This window comes from Hyaena hyaena, unplaced genomic scaffold, assembly GCF_003009895.1.
Source record: "Hyaena hyaena isolate Hyena2069 unplaced genomic scaffold, ASM300989v1 scaffold_82, whole genome shotgun sequence".
Taxonomy (NCBI): Eukaryota; Metazoa; Chordata; class Mammalia; order Carnivora; family Hyaenidae; genus Hyaena; species Hyaena hyaena.
The window spans coordinates 3,801,441-3,820,414 of NW_024080713.1; the positions used below are offsets into that span (position 1 = coordinate 3,801,441).

At 36.7% G+C, this 18,974-nt stretch overlaps 1 protein-coding gene across 1 annotated transcript in view; it reads left to right on the forward strand.

The window, feature by feature from the left end:
* Nucleotides 1-829: 829 nt before the first annotated feature.
* Nucleotides 830-18,974, forward strand: part of LOC120232971 (probable maltase-glucoamylase 2) — a 78,607-nt gene continuing 60,462 nt past the window's right edge. The window contains 8 exon segments of the mRNA XM_039234017.1: nt 830-932; nt 5,534-5,613; nt 13,109-13,232; nt 13,335-13,444; nt 13,962-14,116; nt 14,958-15,132; nt 17,307-17,406; nt 18,127-18,239. Of these exon segments, the coding sequence (XP_039089948.1) occupies nt 830-932; nt 5,534-5,613; nt 13,109-13,232; nt 13,335-13,444; nt 13,962-14,116; nt 14,958-15,132; nt 17,307-17,406; nt 18,127-18,239 (960 nt within the window).

Genomic DNA, 18,974 nt, shown 5'->3' on the forward strand with positions numbered 1-18,974 from the left:
GAGGCATAGTTAGAATGTGAGATTTACTATAATTAGAGAAGAATGAGAGTAACTCCAGAACCTGACTTCATTTTGTAGATGAAGAAATGCACATCCGAAGAGCCAAAATACCCATCTGTTGGTATGCAAGCCAGGAGAAGAATTAAACTTCTTTGGTTCCCAGTTCACTACACACTCCAATACACAAAATGTTTTATAACATGGGTCTATGTATGCATGATCAATGAGCTACTGTGAGCCACAAAATTTATATGAGTTTGTGTGCTGTGACCATACAAACAAGCATTGTGCTGGAGATCAGAATCAGGTTCATTTTTGTTACAAGAGTCTTAACAGGCTTAGTCACTTCTAAACAGTTAAACTCCTTACCATCATGGAATAGGAATTAGAATAAGATGACTAAAATTCAGGTTTTGTTACTTTTTCCCTCCATGAGCATAACCTCCTCACTACTGCCCAGGGTGGGCATGAGGGTCAAAGTGGTATCTAGAAGGGCTTTGTGAGCCACATTAAACCCTCATCTCTCTCCTATACGCCATTCCACTCCTCCCTTCCTCCAGTTCTTTGTGTCTGATACATTCCTTCCTTGGACAATACTCAATCCCTCTGTATACAAAAAAGACAGGAGCCTTAGAGGTGTTAGATGCACAGACTAGAGTTCGTTATAAACACTGTAATGGATGGAAACCAATATTCTCTTGATTATATAAAGAGGAATGCGTATAATCAAGGCATCTTGCAGATGAGTTCACATTCTAATCATGATGCCTGTCTTTTGGATTGATGGGGTTTGTGGTTTGCTTAAATCCCATTATCTGTGTCGGTCTAGATGGCAAGGAATCTGAATGTGTTGGAAATCCTTCTGATCATCTTCTTCCTAATTATACTGGCCTTAGATATCTTCTTGATGCTTTTGGTGTTCCATGATACAGGTAAGGAAGACGCTTGTTCCTTCAGGGTTGGAAGGGTTGGGAAAGTTCCCTCTGGTTGCCAAAGCCATCATTATATTTATTTACTCTTCAGCAAGGCACCACATTGCATTATTCAAAATCCACATCCACAGCTAAACTTAAGTCAATTTTCAAAAGATGGGTATTCTTTTTCTGCAGGAAATGCTTTAATGCTAGTAATATTCAGGATCTCCTGATGAAAGTCTCATTTGATGAAATTTTAACAAGATGCAAAATTAGGCTCATTGGATTTCTGTTCTTAATCCAGTCATGAAGTAGTAGAGCCTTCGAATAGAAAGAACAATTGAGGCGAGAGTGCCCAATCCCATTACATCACAGAAAAGGAAATTACATTACAAGTAAGTTGAGGGCTGATTAACTTGGCCTAAATATATCCATTACAATTAGCTTCCAGCCCATATTCTGATTGAAATAGCTATGATTTCTTCATCAATAGCTTTGAAACTGTTCTCTCTCATGCAGAAGCATCAAACAGAATGCTCTCTACTCCAAGAACACATAATACTCTAAATAACAAAATAACAGTGTGTAATACAAAAACCTATCCTTAATTAAAACAGAATTTGAAGTTTCTTTTTCTTGCTGAAGTTCACTTTATAAATGGAGGTTTAACATGCATTGAAAAGAAATTGCAGAGCCTACCTCCTCAGTCTCTTTTCACCACTGTCCCCAGTAAACATTAGGGCACTTCTTAGGAACAATTATGTATTTGAAAGAAAATTTGAAAACCATGGATATAAACTATTTTTAGCTTGTTACTACTTTTTCCCTATAAAACTTGTTTTGGGTAACAAGTCCCATGAGATTATTCTCCAATATACATGAATAAGTAGTTTCTCTTAGTTAAAATAAAACTAGATTGTCACACCTGCATTTACCCTAAATCACACTCTAATTCATGCAGAATAGTTTACTTTTAACTGTTCAATAAACTGGGCTACTCTCAAGATGCTTTTTGAAGATATGTTTACATGAATTGAAAAGGAGGGGTTTTTTAATGTATTTTTTATGTGGTGGTAAGAACACTTAACATAAGGCCTACCCTCTTAATAGATTCTTAAGTGTACGATACAGTATTGTTATTGCATAATGTTGGACATCAGATCTGGAGAACTTACTCATCTTGCATAACTGAAACTATACGTGTTGATTAGCAACACCCCATTTCCTCCTCCCCCCAGGCCCTAGCAGCAGTCATTCCATTCTTTGCTTCTGTGAATTTGACTATTTTAGATACCTCCTATAAATGGAATCATACAGCATCTGTCCTTCTGTAACTGGCTTATGTCACTTAGCACAATGTCCTCCAGATTCGTCCATGGCAAATGACCAGATTTCCTTCCTTATTTCATGGCTGAATTATATATATATATATATATAAAATATATTAAATATATAATTAAATATATATTTAATATTTATTATTATTAATAGAGATTATTAGAGAGAGAGAGAGAGATCTCACATTTTCTTTATCCAGTCATTGGTTGATGGACACCTGGATTGTTTTCACATCTTGATTATTGTGGATAGCACTGCAATAGACATGAGGATGCTAATATCTCTTTGAGATTTTTATTTCCATTCTTTTGAATTATTCAGTTGTGCTGATAGCAGAAGTGGGATTGCTGGATCATATGGTGGTTTTATTTTTAATTTCTTGGGGAACCTCCATACTGTTTTCCACAGTGGCTGCACCAGTTTGCATCATTCCCACCATTAGCATACAAGTGTTCCAGTTGCTCCACATTCTCATCAACACTTCTTGTATTTGGTTTTATATTGCTTTTTAGATTTTATTTTTATTTTTATTTATTTTATTATTTATTTATTTATTTTTTACAAATAGTTTATTGTCAAGTTGGTTTTTGATTTTATTTTTAAGTAATCTCTACACCCCAAACGGGGGTCAAACTTACAATCCTGAGATCAACAGTCACATGCTCTACCAGCTGAGTCAGCAAGGCACCCCTTGTTTTCTTTATAATAGCCATCCTAAGGTGTGAGGTGATATGTAATTATGATTTTGATTTAAACTTCCCTGATTATTAGTGACATTGAGCATCTTTTCTTTCAGCCATTTGTATGTCTAGAGAAATGCTTATTCTAGTCATAGCCTATTTTTTAATCAGGTTATTCTTTTTTGACTTGGTTTTACTATTATGTTGTAGAAGTTCCTTGTGCATTTTAGAATTTTGCCCATTTTCAGATAGAGGGTTTGCCAATATTTTCTCCTATTTCTTATGTTAACTTTTCATTCTGTTGATGGGTTCCTTTGGTAACCAGAAGCTTTTTAGTTTGATGTAGTCTCTCTTGTCCACTTTGGCTTTTGTTGCCTGTGCTTTTGAGATCATACCCATAAAATCATTGCCAAGACCAATCTCATGAATTGTTTCTCATATGTTTTCTTCTAGGAGTGTTACAGTTTCAAGGGTCTTACATTTAAGTCTTCAATCCAATTTTAAAATAAATTTTTACTTAAATATATATACAAACAACTGTAAAGCCATAAAGGTAGGAGAGTTGTTTTGAGGTCTTTTTTGAATAGAAACAAAGGTCCTAAAGGGTACCTATTATGTCCACTGTTGACTCAAGCCTCAGATGCAATTCTGGGTTTTGACTGGCTCATGGAGCCTACTGAAATAGATCCTGCCTCTGATGTTACATTGATGGGTGGGGGAGAGGGGTTCACAAAAGTGATAAAAGCTAAAATAAGAATAGCCAATGTTGAGTGAAGATCTTTGTTCAAATGCAGACAATAATATCTTTCTAGTTTATCTCACAGAGGTCTGAAAATTAGTGGGGAAAAAAGCAAAAAACAAAACAAAACAAAAAACAAATGTGTGGGACAACAGCATAGCCCCATGTAAAAAATTAATGCTGAATCCCTACCTGATATCACATAAGAAAATTAGCTTAAAATGGATAAAAGTTTGACATGTAAGAGCCAAGCCTATAAAATTCTAAGAAGAAAACATAGTTATAAATATTTTGATCTTGAGTTAGACAACAGTGTCTTAGGTATGACACCCAAGACATAACAACCAAAGAAAAGATAGGCAAATTTTACTTAAAAAAAAAAAAAAAAGCAATCTGTTCTTCAAAAGACACCATCAAGGAAGTGAAAAGATAGCACAATGGATGGGAAACATATTTGCAAATAATATATCTGATTCTCGTATCCAGAATGTATAAAGAAATCTTACAATTCAAAACTAAAAAGAAAAATAATCCAGGTTTTAAAATGAGTGAAAAATTTGGACACACATTTCTTCATAAAAAAATCAACAAATGGCCAATATGTCATGAAAAAGATACTCATTATAATCAGTTTTGGGAAAATGTAAGTCAAGATCACATACTCTTCACTCCCAGTAAAATGTCTATAATAAAAAAGACAGATAATAACAAGAGTTGAGGATGTAGAGAAATTGGAACTCTCACACACTGCTTGTGGAAATGTAAAACTCTGGAATTTTTGTCCCTTTGGAAATAAGTTAGGCAGTTCCTCAAAACGTTAAAAAGATAGGGGCGACTGAGTGGCTCAGTCAGTTAAGTGTCTGACTTTGGCTTAGGTCATGATCTCACAGTTTGTGGGTTAAAGCCCTGCCTCAGGCTCTGTGCTGATAGCTAGGTCAGAGCCTGGAGCCTGTTTCAGATTCTGAATCTCCCTCACTCTCTGACCCCCCCCCCCCCCCCCCCCCCCCCCCCCCCCCCCCCCCCCCCCCCCCCCCCCCGCTCATGCTGTCTCTCTCTCTCTCAGAAATAAATAAAACATTTAAAAAAATTTTTTAAATAAATAAAATAAAATAAGTTAAAAAGACAGAGGTCAGCCATATTACTTAACAATTCCATTTCCAGATATATAACCAAGAGAATTCAAAACATATGTTCATACAAAAACCTGTATGTGAATGTTCATCGCAGAATTCTATGTAATAGTCAAAAAGTGGAAATAACACAAATGTACATCAACTTTGGAACAAATTTTTTAAAGTATTATATCCATACAGTGGTTATGATTGAGCCATAAAATGAAGACTAAAGTATTGTTACATATTGCAACATGGATGAGCCTTGAGAACATTATGCCAAGTGAAAAAAAGCCAGACACCAATGACCACGTACTCTATGATTCCATTTATATGAAATGTTCAGAATAGGTAAATTCATGGAGACAGAAAGCAGATTAGTGCAAAAGACTGAGAGAAGAGAGGATGGGAAGTGACCATGAATGGATATGTAATTTCTTTTTGCATGAAAATGTTCTAGAATTAGATAGTGGCTGGTGATACAACTTTGTAAAATACTGAAAACCATTGAATGAAAAAACTGAAACCACTTTAAAGGGGTGAATTTTATGGCATGTGAATTATATCTCAATAAAAAGCCACCAGACAAAAAGCAACTGTGTTTAACACTTATAGGCACAGGTAGATAAGCAGCTACTAGTGATCATTGCATAGAGAATTTGGCTGAGAAGTCTGTAACTCCGCCTACACCTTTTATGGACTTGTGATTACATTACCAATTTTCAACTTTTTCCTTTAATTCCTATGCAGGGACTTCATCTCTTCCGGACTGCCCAGAGATCCCTGAATCAGAGAGGATAGACTGTGTTCCTGGCCGAGTGGTGACAGAGGTCAGAGAAATAGGCTCTCTGCCTTTGGTCTACTGGAATCTATTTATCTATCTATCTATTTCTCTATCTATTTCTCTATCTATCTATCCTCTATCAGTTAAAGAAATGACTTTATTTCTATAGAAATTTCACTGATAGTAAAACAGTTTGTTCTGTCAGTAGCTGATTGGCATGGTGATTTTTGATAAAGCATTACTATTCACATGTTGATTAGCTTGGTAAGTGTTCTTGCCTATTTGAGGTGATCAGAAAAAGCCCTTTATACGTGTATATAAATCTGTGGACATTAAGAGGACATACAGTGATCTTTGAATATATATGTTTTCCTTCTGAACTCCTATCATTCTATTATATTTTGTCATCTCTAAGTTTTGCATTGTATTATATTATTTCTATTCCCATTTTCGTATTTTCCCCTATGTGTTATTTTTTTTCAAATTTTTACTTAAACTCTAGTTAATTAACATACAATGCAATATTGGCTTCTGGAGTGGAATTCAGTGATTCATCACTTACAGGCAACACCCAGTGCTCATCATAACAAGTGTCTTCTTTAATACCCATCTAGCGAAATCTCCCACCCTCCTCTCTCCATCAACCTTCAGTTTGTTCTCTCTCTTTAAGGGTCTCATGGTTTGTTTCTCACTCTTTCCTCTCCCACATCTGTTCATTTGTTTTGTTCCTTACATTCCATATGAGTGAAATCATGTGGTATTTGTCTTTCTCCCTTATTTCACTTAGCATTATATTCTCTAGCTCCATCCATATCATTGCAAATGGCAAGTTTTCATTGTTTTTTATGGTTGAGTAATAATCCATTGTGTATATCTACCACATCTTCTTTATTCATTCATCAGTTGATGTACATTTGGGCTCTTTCCATAGCTTGGGTCTTGCTGATAATGCTGCTATAAACACCGAGGTGCAATCTGTTCCTTCAAATCTGTATTTTTGTATCCTTTGGGTAAATACCTAGTAGTGCAATTGCTGGATTATAGGACAGTTCTATTTTTAGCCTTTTGAGGTGCAGCCATACTATTCTCCAGAGTGGCTACACCAGTTTGCATTCCCACCAACGGTGCAAAGCGTTCTCCTATCTCTGCATCCTTGTCAACAACTGCTGTTTGTGTTGTTAATTTTAGCGATTCTGACAGGTGTGAGGTGGTGTCTCATTGTGGTTTTGATTTGTATTTCTCTGATGACAAGTGATGGTAAGCAACTTTTCATGTATCTGTTAGCCATCTGGATGTCTTCTTTAGAAAAGTGTTCATGTCTTTTGCCCATTTCTTCACTGGATTATTTGTTTTTTGAGTGTTTAGTTTAATATATTTTTTAAGCATTTTGGATAATAACCCTTTATCCAATATGCTATTTGCAAATACTTTCTACCATTCCGTAAGTATCCTTTTAGTTCTGCTGATTGTTTCCTTCATTGTACAGAACTTTTTTTTTTTTTTTTTAATGAAGTCCCAATAGTTCATGTGTACTTTTTGTTTTCCTTGCCTTCGGTGACATGTCTAGTAAGAAGTTGCTACAGCTGAGGTCGGAGAAGTTGCTGCCTGTGTTCTACTCTAAGATTTTGATGGTTTCCTTTCTCACATTTAGGTCTTTTATCCAGTTTGAATTTATTTTTGTGTCTGTGGTCCAGTTTCATCCTTCTGCATGTCACCATCCGCTTATCCCAACACCATTTGTTAAAGAGACAATCTTTTTCTCATTGGTTTTATTTAAATGAAATGAGTATGTCAAGTGTGCAGAGGGTGGTGGTAGAGTAGATTGTGGGCCTGTGACTTGTTTGGAGTTATTTCTTTCTTGCCATATTTAGATAAACAGCAGCCCTGTGGAAGTGGGGAAAGCAAGGTATGGTCAAAGGAAGAGGATGAGGAACTAAGAGTGTTGGTTCATGGGGGTCTAAAATCCAGAGTAGAGGAGGAGTTCCCAGTGTTGCTAAATGTGTCATAAGTGTGATTCCAAGGATAGCTATGGGAAGAGTAAATGTGGGCTAGACTATGTATTCCTTGAGAAGAGAGGCAATCAAGCATATATGGATGACTGAGTCACTTGTAGAACTCAAGTGACTTGTTATAAGAAGAGCCCTCTAAAATTGTGTATTGGCAACAAATCACCCAAATGAACATGTGCTAAAAACATAGATTTTTTTTTTATGTTTATGAGTAGCTAACACAAGAATATCAGCTATTTGAACACTGCTTGGTTGCGACTTATGACTTTATCATAAAGGTTGTGTGTATGTAGATATTATTCCTTTCCCTCATATTCTATATTCTATATTCCATAATATCCTATTGGGATATTAATTAGGACCGCATAGAATTTTAGGTTCTATTTGGGCATTTTTTAAATGTTTATTTCTTTTTGAGAGAGAGTGAGACAGAGTGTGATTGGGGAAGGGGCAGCGAGAGGGAGGGAGACAGAATCCAAAGACAGGTTCCAGGCTCTGAGCTGTCAGCACAGAGCCCAATGTGGGGCTCCAACTCACGAACTGCAAGATCATGACCTGAGCCTAAGTGGGACACTCAACCAACTGAGCCACCCGGGCACCCCCTCCCCTTTTTAAAAGTATTTAGGCAATATTGATATCTCAATAACTTTGAATCTTCCCATTCTATAAACATAGGAAATCTCTCCTTTTCAACTCTTTTTTTATATATGTATATTTCTCAGTTGGGTTTTATGTTTCCCTTATTATGCATTTTATTATAGGTACCTGTGTGGCTCAATCAGTTGAGCATCTGACTCTTGATTTTGACTCAGGTCATAATCTCACAGTTTGTGAGATGGAGCCCCGCATGGAGGCTGCGCTGTCAGTGAAGAGTCTGCTTGGGATTTTCTCTCTCCCTCTCTCTACCCCTCTCCTACTCATTCTCTCCCTCTCTCAAAATAAATAAACATTTTAAAAATATATGCATTTTATTACATATGCATTATGAGGATTTTTCCCTAAATCTTTCATATGTTTAGTTTCTATTATATATACAATCCATTCTATTTTCCACCTGGTGCTTCTTTTATTATAATGATGATTTTACACTTATTGTATTTATTTTATTTTATATTTACATATTTATGTTCTTTGTGTCAGAATGTATTGATAAGATAATTAGCCAGCTGAAATTTCCTATTGTTTTTAAATGGCTTCTGTAGTTCTTCTTCTTGAGTTATTAAGTCTACATTTGTATTCTAGTTCATAGAATATGTACATGTTTATCTTTCAGTGATATTGCAAAATAGTTTTTCAAAGTATTTGTACCAATTTACATTCCCTCTAGCAGTATATAATAGCAGATGCTCTATATCCTAACCTACTGTTGGTCTTCTCTCCTTTTTCTTTGTTTTTAAATGTAATTTTAACTTTAAAAAGTTTGATATTGAAATATAGTTAACACTATGATCATATTAGTGATTCGACATTTCTATACATTACACAATGATCACCATGATAAGTATAGTTACCATCTTATTAAAATATTATTGACTATATTCCCTATGTTGTGTACCTCTCTCATGACTAATGGAGTTATACACCTTTTAATATACTTACCGGCTACATGGACAATCATATTTGTGATGCATCTTTTCAATTTCTTAACTAGTTTTTCTGTTGGGCTGTTTGTATTTTTCTTATTGCTTTATAGCAATCATTTATATATTCTGAATACAAATCTTTTATCAGATATATACATTGTAAGTACCTTTTCTTACTCTGTAGTTTGACTTTTAACCCATCGGTGTCTTTTGATGAAATGTAGTTCTTAGCTTTAATAAAATCCACTTCATCAAGTTTTAATATGCATTTTGTATTCTATTAAAAAATTCTTGCCTATGTCAAGGTTAGAAAAATATATTCTTATGTATTCCTCTAAAAGCATTGTTTCATTTTTCAAGTTTGGATTTTTAATCAATCTAGAATTGGTTCTTGTGTATGTTCTCAGGTAGGAGTCCAGAACATTTTTTTAAAATATTTAATAGATCCATCACCACCATCTTTTCCTCTCTGCATTGTAGTGGCAACTATACTGTAAATTACCTGTCTTTATATGTGAGGATCTGTTTCTGGAATATCTATTTTGTTCTGTTGTTAGTTCACTCTTTTGCCAATACCACACTTCTTTAATTAGTATAGCCTTATAATAGGTCTTGGTATGTGACCGTATAGGTCTTCTAAATCATTCTTATTTTTCTTCAAGATTGCCTAATTTATTCTTCACCCTTTAGATTTCTAAATACATTTTAGAATCAGTCAGTTTCTAAATCATCGGTTTCCTTACAAAATCTGCCAGAGATTTTATTCTGTTCACATAAAATGTGGAGATTAATTCTTGAAGAATTGCCATAGTTACAAGAGTGAATATTCTAATCTAGGATCATGATATACTTTTTCATTTATTGAGATTTTTAATTTTGAAGTTTTTAGTGTAGATGTCCAAAAAGTTTTTCCAAATATTTTCTAGCTATTTGATGTTTGACTTTATTTAAATAGTTTTAAATTTTAATTTTCCATTTAGCTGTTGTTGGCATGTTGACTTAAAATTGATTTTTTGAATAATGATCTTGTAACCAGAAACCTTCTTAAGTTTATTAATTATTCTAGTTTATTTTTAAACATTGTTGAAACATTTTCCCCCCAATATGCACTTCTTCTTCTTGTCTAGTAATGAGACACTAAGAATCCGTTTTCCTTCTTATTTTTCAATATAGTTAGAGATATTTTATCTAAAAGGCAATATGCAACTACAGTAAATTTCAAAGAATAGAACTTTCTGGGGAGTGATTTCAACTAAACAGAAGAAATAACTTTGTAATAAAATATTAACTATGAAGGTGAATTTTCTGATTTTGGAAGGAGGTAGCTACATGTCAATCACAGCACTTAAGGATCTTTCAGATGCACTTATAGCAAATAGAAGTTGGATTACATAATTTCCAAGTCAATTCTCAAATGCTATTTGTCAATAATTTGAATGGAAGACAGCATAAAAGTCTATCGGAAAGATAACTGGTGAATACTCTTTGGGAAACTTTGGTGTTAGAAGAAGAATAGAGAAAGGGAGATTTGTCATGAGTCAACTGCTGAAGATCAGGGAAGAGTTTATGAGGGTCTATATTACTGTCTGTGGTGGCAGTGGTAATGGAAAAGAAGGAGATGTATCTATGTCAAAGATTTGACCTTTGGTATCTGCAATACTCCAAATGGCTTAAAATTGAAGTGAGTTGTTATGGCAGATTGCATTCAAAAATACTGTATTTATCTGAAGGTATTGAATTTCTTGGCTTATTGCTTTTTATACAGGTCTATAAACTTTGGAACAGTTTATGGCAGTGAAACTGACCTCTTGGACTTTACCAACCTCAGTTTCAGAGGTAGCAGAAGGACTGAATGTCTGCCTCAGACTTAGGAATATCAGTTATCTAGAGGTTACCCAGAACTCACAAACTCTCCGCTGATCCCCTCCAGCTTATTTTGATGTTGTTATCTGGAGAGGATGGGGCAGGAATATCGACTGTATATATGGAGAACTAGTAGCTACATTTAAGAATATTTTATGGTTATGATGTGATTGCTTTGTTTATAATAGACATGAGACATTGGTTTAAGTTGTATTCATATTGTGTGGTTTTTCACAGCAATTACATCAGATGCTAGCATCTGAGATACCTTTTCCAAACGAGTAGTACTGTGACATATTATTTTGTTTCTTTAATCATAAAATTTATACTGGATACGTTCCCTTAAGAAGAAGGATTGAGACATTATAGTTACATACAGAGTAAAGTGGGAAAGTCCCTCCTTATTCATAATGTTCTCTCTACTTCCAGAGATATTTCCCAGAATCAATTCAATAGCATGGTGTGTAGCCTTGTCTTGATCTTTCTATGCTTTTGCATATATTTATGATTATATTTGCATACAAAATTGATTATCAATAGATATTACTTTCTTTATGAATATATATTTATATATTATGCACATATATTAATATGTTTTGTTTTAACACAAATTATGCTACATATTCTTTTTTAATTTGCTTTTTAAGTTTGGTGCCTACCATAGTGTTGGTTTCTCTCATGTTTGGTGGTTCTTGACTGTCATCTTTGTATATAATTATCTATGACTGCCTGCCCTATTTACCTTGACTCTCATTGAGTATTTAGGAGAGAAGGAAAGGAGTGCTAGAGAGAAAGTGGGTACTTGTCTCGCTATAAGGGGGGCTGGCTTATTAGCTGGTGCATTGCCATGGCTTCTGGCTCCTAGCATCTTGCCTAACTCCTTTAGCCTATAAACAAATACTTCAGGATGCCCATCAATTAGCCAGAGCTTACCAATAGCTGTAAGGAATGTCAGATTGGGCAGCTAAGTGTTCATACTGGAGCTTCCCAATTAATCATCCAAAACAATGCCCCCAGTTCTCTTCTACTTCTCCACATTGACTTGGCTTGGAGAAGTCAGTTCTTCTTCTCCTCTTGTGTTTTAAGCTATGAATATATTTTTCCCTAGAGTTGATAAAATCTATTTCCTGCGTTTCTGGTCTGCCAATTGCATTATAGCTTTTTATAATGGTTTTGCATTCTTTTCTTAATGATACTTCCGTCACCTCCTGTAAATTTAGTTGGGCAAAACGGTGGATGCCTATGTTTATTTCAACAATTTTCTGCCTATTTTATTTCTTTATTATAACAAAACCATTTTCATGGAAGTTAATCTTAAAGTTGTAGGACCTATAGAAAAAACGTCTCACCAAATGATACTCATTTCAAAAACCTGTAACCAAACCACTCTGAGGAACCATACATGGTTTATTTTTACCCTGTGGACATTGTGGATTTTTTGTCACCCTCTACTGTAGTTCTAACTTAACCTCTTTCTATTTCTCTTTGCTTTCGTTTTCCTCCATCTTAGAAATGCATTTCTTTATGCCATATTGTTCATCATTTCCATGACTCTTCCTCATGAGAAAGTCTAAACTGGTTTGTCTGATGTCCAGCTCACTTGTGGCATGAATATTGTGAGCCTCCAGCCTTGTTTGGCCTTGGTACGATGAACTTGTGGTTTTTATGAACCCTACATTGCTGCTCTCTCTGCTTGGAATACTGCTCCATGTTCACTTATCTAACCTCTCCTCGTGCATTAGGACTGGACTCATCTTTCACCTACCCAGAAGCCCTCCCCACCCCACTTGCAGCTTCTAGGCTGCGTGCAATGGCTGATGTGTATGTCCGCATTACTACTAGACAAAACTGTCAGTTTTCTGAAGGCAAGAACTGTTATTTATATGTATTATCAGCTCCTTGTCTGGTAGGTAGTAAATCCGTATTAGATGACTGGAAAAATGTGTGAATAAAAGAAGAATGAACATATGACTGAATGCAAAATGACCTATCTTAAATTCTTCTTGGAATAAAACTGATTATCACTTTTAGACAGTACTTTCTTTGCTTCATTTCGTACAATGTTAACACTGTGCCATTGTTACAGAATGTCTGCAGATGGATATATAAATGCTGCTGGAAGCCTGTGTCACATGCAGAAGCCCCAAAGTGCTTCTTCTCTAGGAACTGGGGCTATCAGGTCAAGAGTAGACAGAATGATACGACGACAGGTGAGTACTGCCCTAATGAGGTCCCAGAGAACAATTCTTTTCGACTCATAAACTAACTGCAAAATAAAGGCTAAAGCTGCTTCTCCTCCCTACCACTCCTAGGATTTACTGCCCACTTGACAAGGCTACCATCCCCATCTCTGTTTGGACAGGATGTCACCGACACCCTCTTCACAGCTGACTATCAGACATCCAATCGTTTTCATTTTAAGGTTGGTTTGGCGGTTACCACTGAATATATCTCTAAAGAATGCCATGGCCCTACTCTGGTTTCTGATCATTCTCCTTTAGACACTGCATAGAGGTATGGAGGCAGAAGTTGCCTCTGTTTCCCTCTGCAGGAATCTTCTGATGGGATGGGTAAGCTCTTTTGTACTTTGTGGGGGACATATGATTGGGTGATTTTTTTTTTCTCATAAGTCAGGAAACACAGGGTTAAGAAGTAGAAGCTATTCTCACTGAGAGTGAAAATCCTTTGTAGCTCTACAAGAAAGTGATCATTTTTTAAAAAATTTATTTATGGGGAGGGGGGGAGATTGAGCAGAGAAGGGCAGAGAGAGAGAATCCCAGCAGTGCCAACATTGGCGCCCAATGTGAGGCTCCGACTCATGAACCAAGTGATCATGACCTGAGCAGAAACCAACAGTCAGACACTCAACCGACTGAGCCACCCAGGCACCTCAGAAGTAGTCTTATCAGGAGTTGTTTTTTCTCTTTTTATTCTGACAGATCACTGATAAGGATAACAAACGCTATGAAGTCTCCCTTGAAAATACGAACCTGCTTGATAAGACTGTTAATGCCTCTGATTTGAACTATCACGTAGAGGTCATTCATGACCCCTTCAGCATCAAGATCATACGAACCAGCAACAGAAGAGTCTTGTGAGCTTTTCAGCACCCTTTGTGTATCTTTGAATATATAGTCTCAGTATCATTCACTCTGACTTACTGGGGGTGGGTGATGAGATAAGTATGATTGGGGAAAATATTTGAACCTCAAATTTTACTGTCAAAATTTTACTATAAATCGTTAACACTATTAATCTGTCATGACTGCAGAGCACAGCATACTAAAAGATAAATGTGCTGGTGTACTAAGTTAGATAAAAAAAACACTTGTAGTTAATATATATTCTGAAGTAGGAAATATCATTATTTTGGATTACCATTCACTTTGCAACTCAACTTCATTGTCTATCAATGTAAATTTTTATGTCCTGAGAAACTTGTCAGGAAGAACCTAAGAGTAGCCTGAGCATAAATCATAAATTGTGCTGCAGAAAATACAAGGGTTAATGTCAGTAAAACCTGTAGTCGAGTTCTGACACTGGCAAGTCACCAGTTAGCCTTGTGAGGTATCTCACCTCGGCCTCAATTTCCATCTCCGTAGAAAGGGAATCAGAAGGTCCACTGTTGCTCCGTATACTGAGCTATATTTGAGGCATCCAGAGTAGCGCCTGGCAAGAAGTAGATGCAAGTGTAAGGTTGCCTCTGCTCTCTTCCTCCAAACATCCAAACATGAGTTTCTGATGTCATGTCTCTGGTGTCACGCTTCTCTAGAAATAAAGAATCAGAGACACCCTAGAAAGGCCTCCAAAGGTAGTATGAAAGTGGATGAGAGTATGCACGAAACAACTGGTTTCGAAGTCAATAGGGAGAGGAGCAGACAGCTTCTTGGCAGAGACAGCTGGTTGGTGACTCTCGTCCTTACCCTGTGGCTCAGGTTGGACACAAGCATCGGGCCCTTGCAGTTCGCCCATCAGTACCTGCAGCTGTCTTTCCGGCTGCCCAGCAACGCTGCCGTGTAAGGGCTGGGAGAACATGTGCACCAGCAGTACCGCCACAACATGAGCTGGAAGACCTGGCCCATCTTCACTCAGGATGCCACCCCCACCAACGTGAGCCCCCCTTCTTCCTGCCTGGTGCTCACAGGAAGGAGCCCCTTCTCTCCTTTCCAGACAGTGACCTGGGGTCAGGCAACCCACAGAGTTACATCCGTATATTATTTTGCCCAACTTAGATCTATTTGTGCTGGAGAATACTAGTTCTTGAGGTTTATAAACTCCCGATTAGTAATAAATTAGTTTTTTAAAAATCTCACTTTTAAAGGAAAATATAATTATCCACTGTGTGACAGCCTAATATATACTAGAAAATCCTTCTGCAAAATAACTCTGTCAGGAATAATTGAATAGTACCTAGGGGAGAGCTTCAGCAGGAGCTATCCTCAGTAGAACTTTGGGGACTCAAAAGTACTTCTTTTGGCAGCTTTAATATTACTCAGACCTAGTGGACCAGAATCTGCATTTTTACAAGACCCACAGGGAACCACATGGATGTTAAAGCTGTTCTAGAGCAGTGTCTCTGAACTTAGCTGTGGAGAAGGATCAGTTCCTTTCTCTCTCTCTCTCTCTCTCTCTCTCTCTTTAATTCTAGGAAAATGAAACAGGATTACTCAAAGATTTAGAAAACATAAGCTTGGGTTTTAAATTGGAATGTATAAAATTACTCTTTTAATTTCTGTAAGAGTTCCTAAACTTTCTCTTGATTTTGGTACTTTCCTTGTTGCTCACTTACAGTAAGCGTGTGGGGAGGTTCCAGTTCGTGAAGGACACTTTGAGTAGCATTGATTGCAGAGCATGTCTTGAGGTCTCCATTGTGCTGACAGTGTTTCCTAAACCTGTGCAAGAGGTGCTGGTTGATGGACGCTGCAAGGGAGGGATGGGACTGAAGTTTTGCAATTCATATTCCACAGGAGATGAACAAATAAAACAGCCCGTTAACTGGTCCACCTACCACTATCTGATGCAACCAAGGGAGCCCACTTCCCGAATGAAACAAAGTGAAAAAAGCAATAGCCAGAACATTCACTAAAACACTTGCTCAAGGACCCTGACAAATATGGAATGCTAAGGATCACACTAAACTTAGCTTTCTATAGCTAAAAATTTCTTGAGTTACGTAATCACAGATTAAAATCTTGTGTTCCTTCCTCCCTCTTTTCCTTTTTTTCCTTCTTTCTCTCTCTCTCTCTCCCTCTCACTTTTTCACTCACTATTGTACACATTATCTCTTTTTATATCAGTGTTCATAACAGCCCTGTGGCAGGTTCAATGTCTTTTTCTTTTAAACTTATTTACTACCTAAGTATTATATAATAACTATAGAAAAAGTAGAAACTACAGCAGGCATAAAGAAGAAATTCAAACTTTCTCAAACTAACATCATCTTCTGCTAACATTTTGTTGTATGTCTTTGCAGATATTTTCCAAATTTAGAAAAATAACTTGACTGAGATACAATTTATATACTATAAAATCCACCTGTTTAAGTATACAACTTTTTGAGCACATTACCAGGTTGTGCAGCTATAATCCAGCTTTCGAATATTTTTTCCTTACCCCACTAGGATCCCTTATACTTTTTAAAGACCTGATCCCCTTTCCCACCTCAGTGCCCATGTCAGCCCTGGGCAATCACTAATCTACTTTCTGTCTGTATAGATTTGACCTCTCTGGGTGCTTCATATAAATAAGATTATGCAATATATGGATGGGTTTTTTTTTTTTTTGGTGTGTCTGTTTCTTTCACTTAGCATAACATTTATGAGGTTTATTCACATTGTAGCATGGATCGGTTTTTCATTTCTTATTATTACTAATAGTACTCAATTCCATTGTATGGATAATACCATATTTTGTTTATCCATGTTTCAAATGATGTTACCATTTCAAAACCTTTTTTTGAGAGAGAGAGAGCAAGTGGGGGTGAGGGACAGAGAGAGAGGGAGAGAGAGAGAAAGAATCTCAAACAGGCTCCATGTTCAGGGCAGAGGCCAGTGTAGGGCTCAATCCCACAACTCTGGGATCATGATCTGAGCCAAAATCAAGAGTCAGGAGCTTAACTGACTGAGCCATGCAGGCGCCCCACCAATACCTTTTTTGACACAATACTAAACTACATCAAGTATTGACCAACTACAGGTTGTACACAGATTTTGGTTTTTGTTTTAGGGCAAATAAAAACATTTTTAACATATACTACTATGATTTCCTATCATTTTTCTTGACAGGGCATGATCAATCTGTACGGAGCTCATACATTCTTCCTGTGCCTCGAAGACACCAGCGGCTCCTCTTTTGGGGTTTTTCTGTTGAACAGTAATGCCATGGGTATGAGGCTTCTTTTCATCTTGGCAGGGATATGTTTGGGGATGCAGCTTTTATAAAAACGACTTTCATGATCAGATCACTGTTTAAGCAAAGGTGTGTTTCACCTACACTGCTTCTATAGAAACAGGGACCCCAAAGTAGGATAACATGTTACAAATCCAGTTCCTGCTGAAAGCTACTTGCATTGAAAACTGCTTCAGGGTTCTCTTTGGATGCAATGTTTTCCATAATATTCTGTGGATAATAAGATCCATTGACAGGTAGGTCCCAAAGATACCCGTGGATTTCAACACGTAAACCAGGCTGTCAGTCTGTCTATAGGCACCAAGGCTGTGTTTCTCATAGCTCAATCCTTCCCCACTCCAGAAGCTTCCCCCTCTAGCTCCTGGACAAACAGAGCCCTTAATAAGGACTTATTTTTTTTTTGTAAATTATAATTAAACTCATCTAACTCCCAGATTCCAGATGTTAGTATTGTTCCACTGCCAGATTAAAATAGAATTAGTTCTTCTTTCTCTTAAAAATATCAGTTCTTTCTTGGTATTTACTCACTTAATATTATGATAAACTTCAGCAATCACCTAAAAAAAGAAACATGGGATTTTCATCTCTTTCCAAATGAGACTGAGATTGTTTTGGATAGCTCAGGTATTCACATTCTAGAGCGAAGTATATTTTGCAACCATGAAGTTCTAATGACTCTCATTTTAATCTTTTCAGAGGTCACCCTTCAGCCTGCTCCTGCAATCACTTACCGCACGATTGGGGGCATCCTTGACTTTTATGTATTCCTGGGAAACACTCCGGAACAAGTGGTCCAGGAATACCTGGAGGTAAGGGCTTTGCTTGCAGAGAGTTATAATTGATTGTCACTATCTCATACACTCATTATAAATGAAGAAGAAATTAAATTTATGTAAACTATCCGTTCCGAATGCTGGGATTGTGCGTCTTTCATTCATCGTGCGCTTATTTTGATGCACGTTTGTTGCATGCTTTCTGCATGCTAAAGAGGTGCTATGCAAGGCTTGCGAAAGGCAAAAATAAGTCAGATACCATCCTGTTCTCAAGGATATCATGGTCCATCAATGTGTGATCAGTCATTCCAAGATCAACAGCCACAAATCAGCAGAATGTATTCATTCATTCAATAAGGAAAATTTAGTGAAAAGAAACTATGTAAAAAGAACTGTGCTACTTAGTTTTGATTCAAACTATACAATAGGAAAGAACTTTAGATACCATTTAGCCTGAACTTCCTATTTTACAGATAAAAAACTTAGGTACAGAACGATGAAGTGACTTGTTCAAGATGACACACACAGGCATGTGAAATATGATCCCAGATACCAGCTAATTTATAATCAAATAGAAGTATGACACAGTCTTAAATAATTACAGTAGGCGACACCTTATAATAAGTGCCATTAATGATGTGCAGAGAAACGGTATGGGATTCAGAGGCACTGTCACATGGGGCGACAGCGGCTTCTAGGGATCAATGTGAGACAGGCTTGTGGCTGAGGTTTTCTTGGAGTGTTGGCTTGAGCAACTTGTAGGCTGGACTT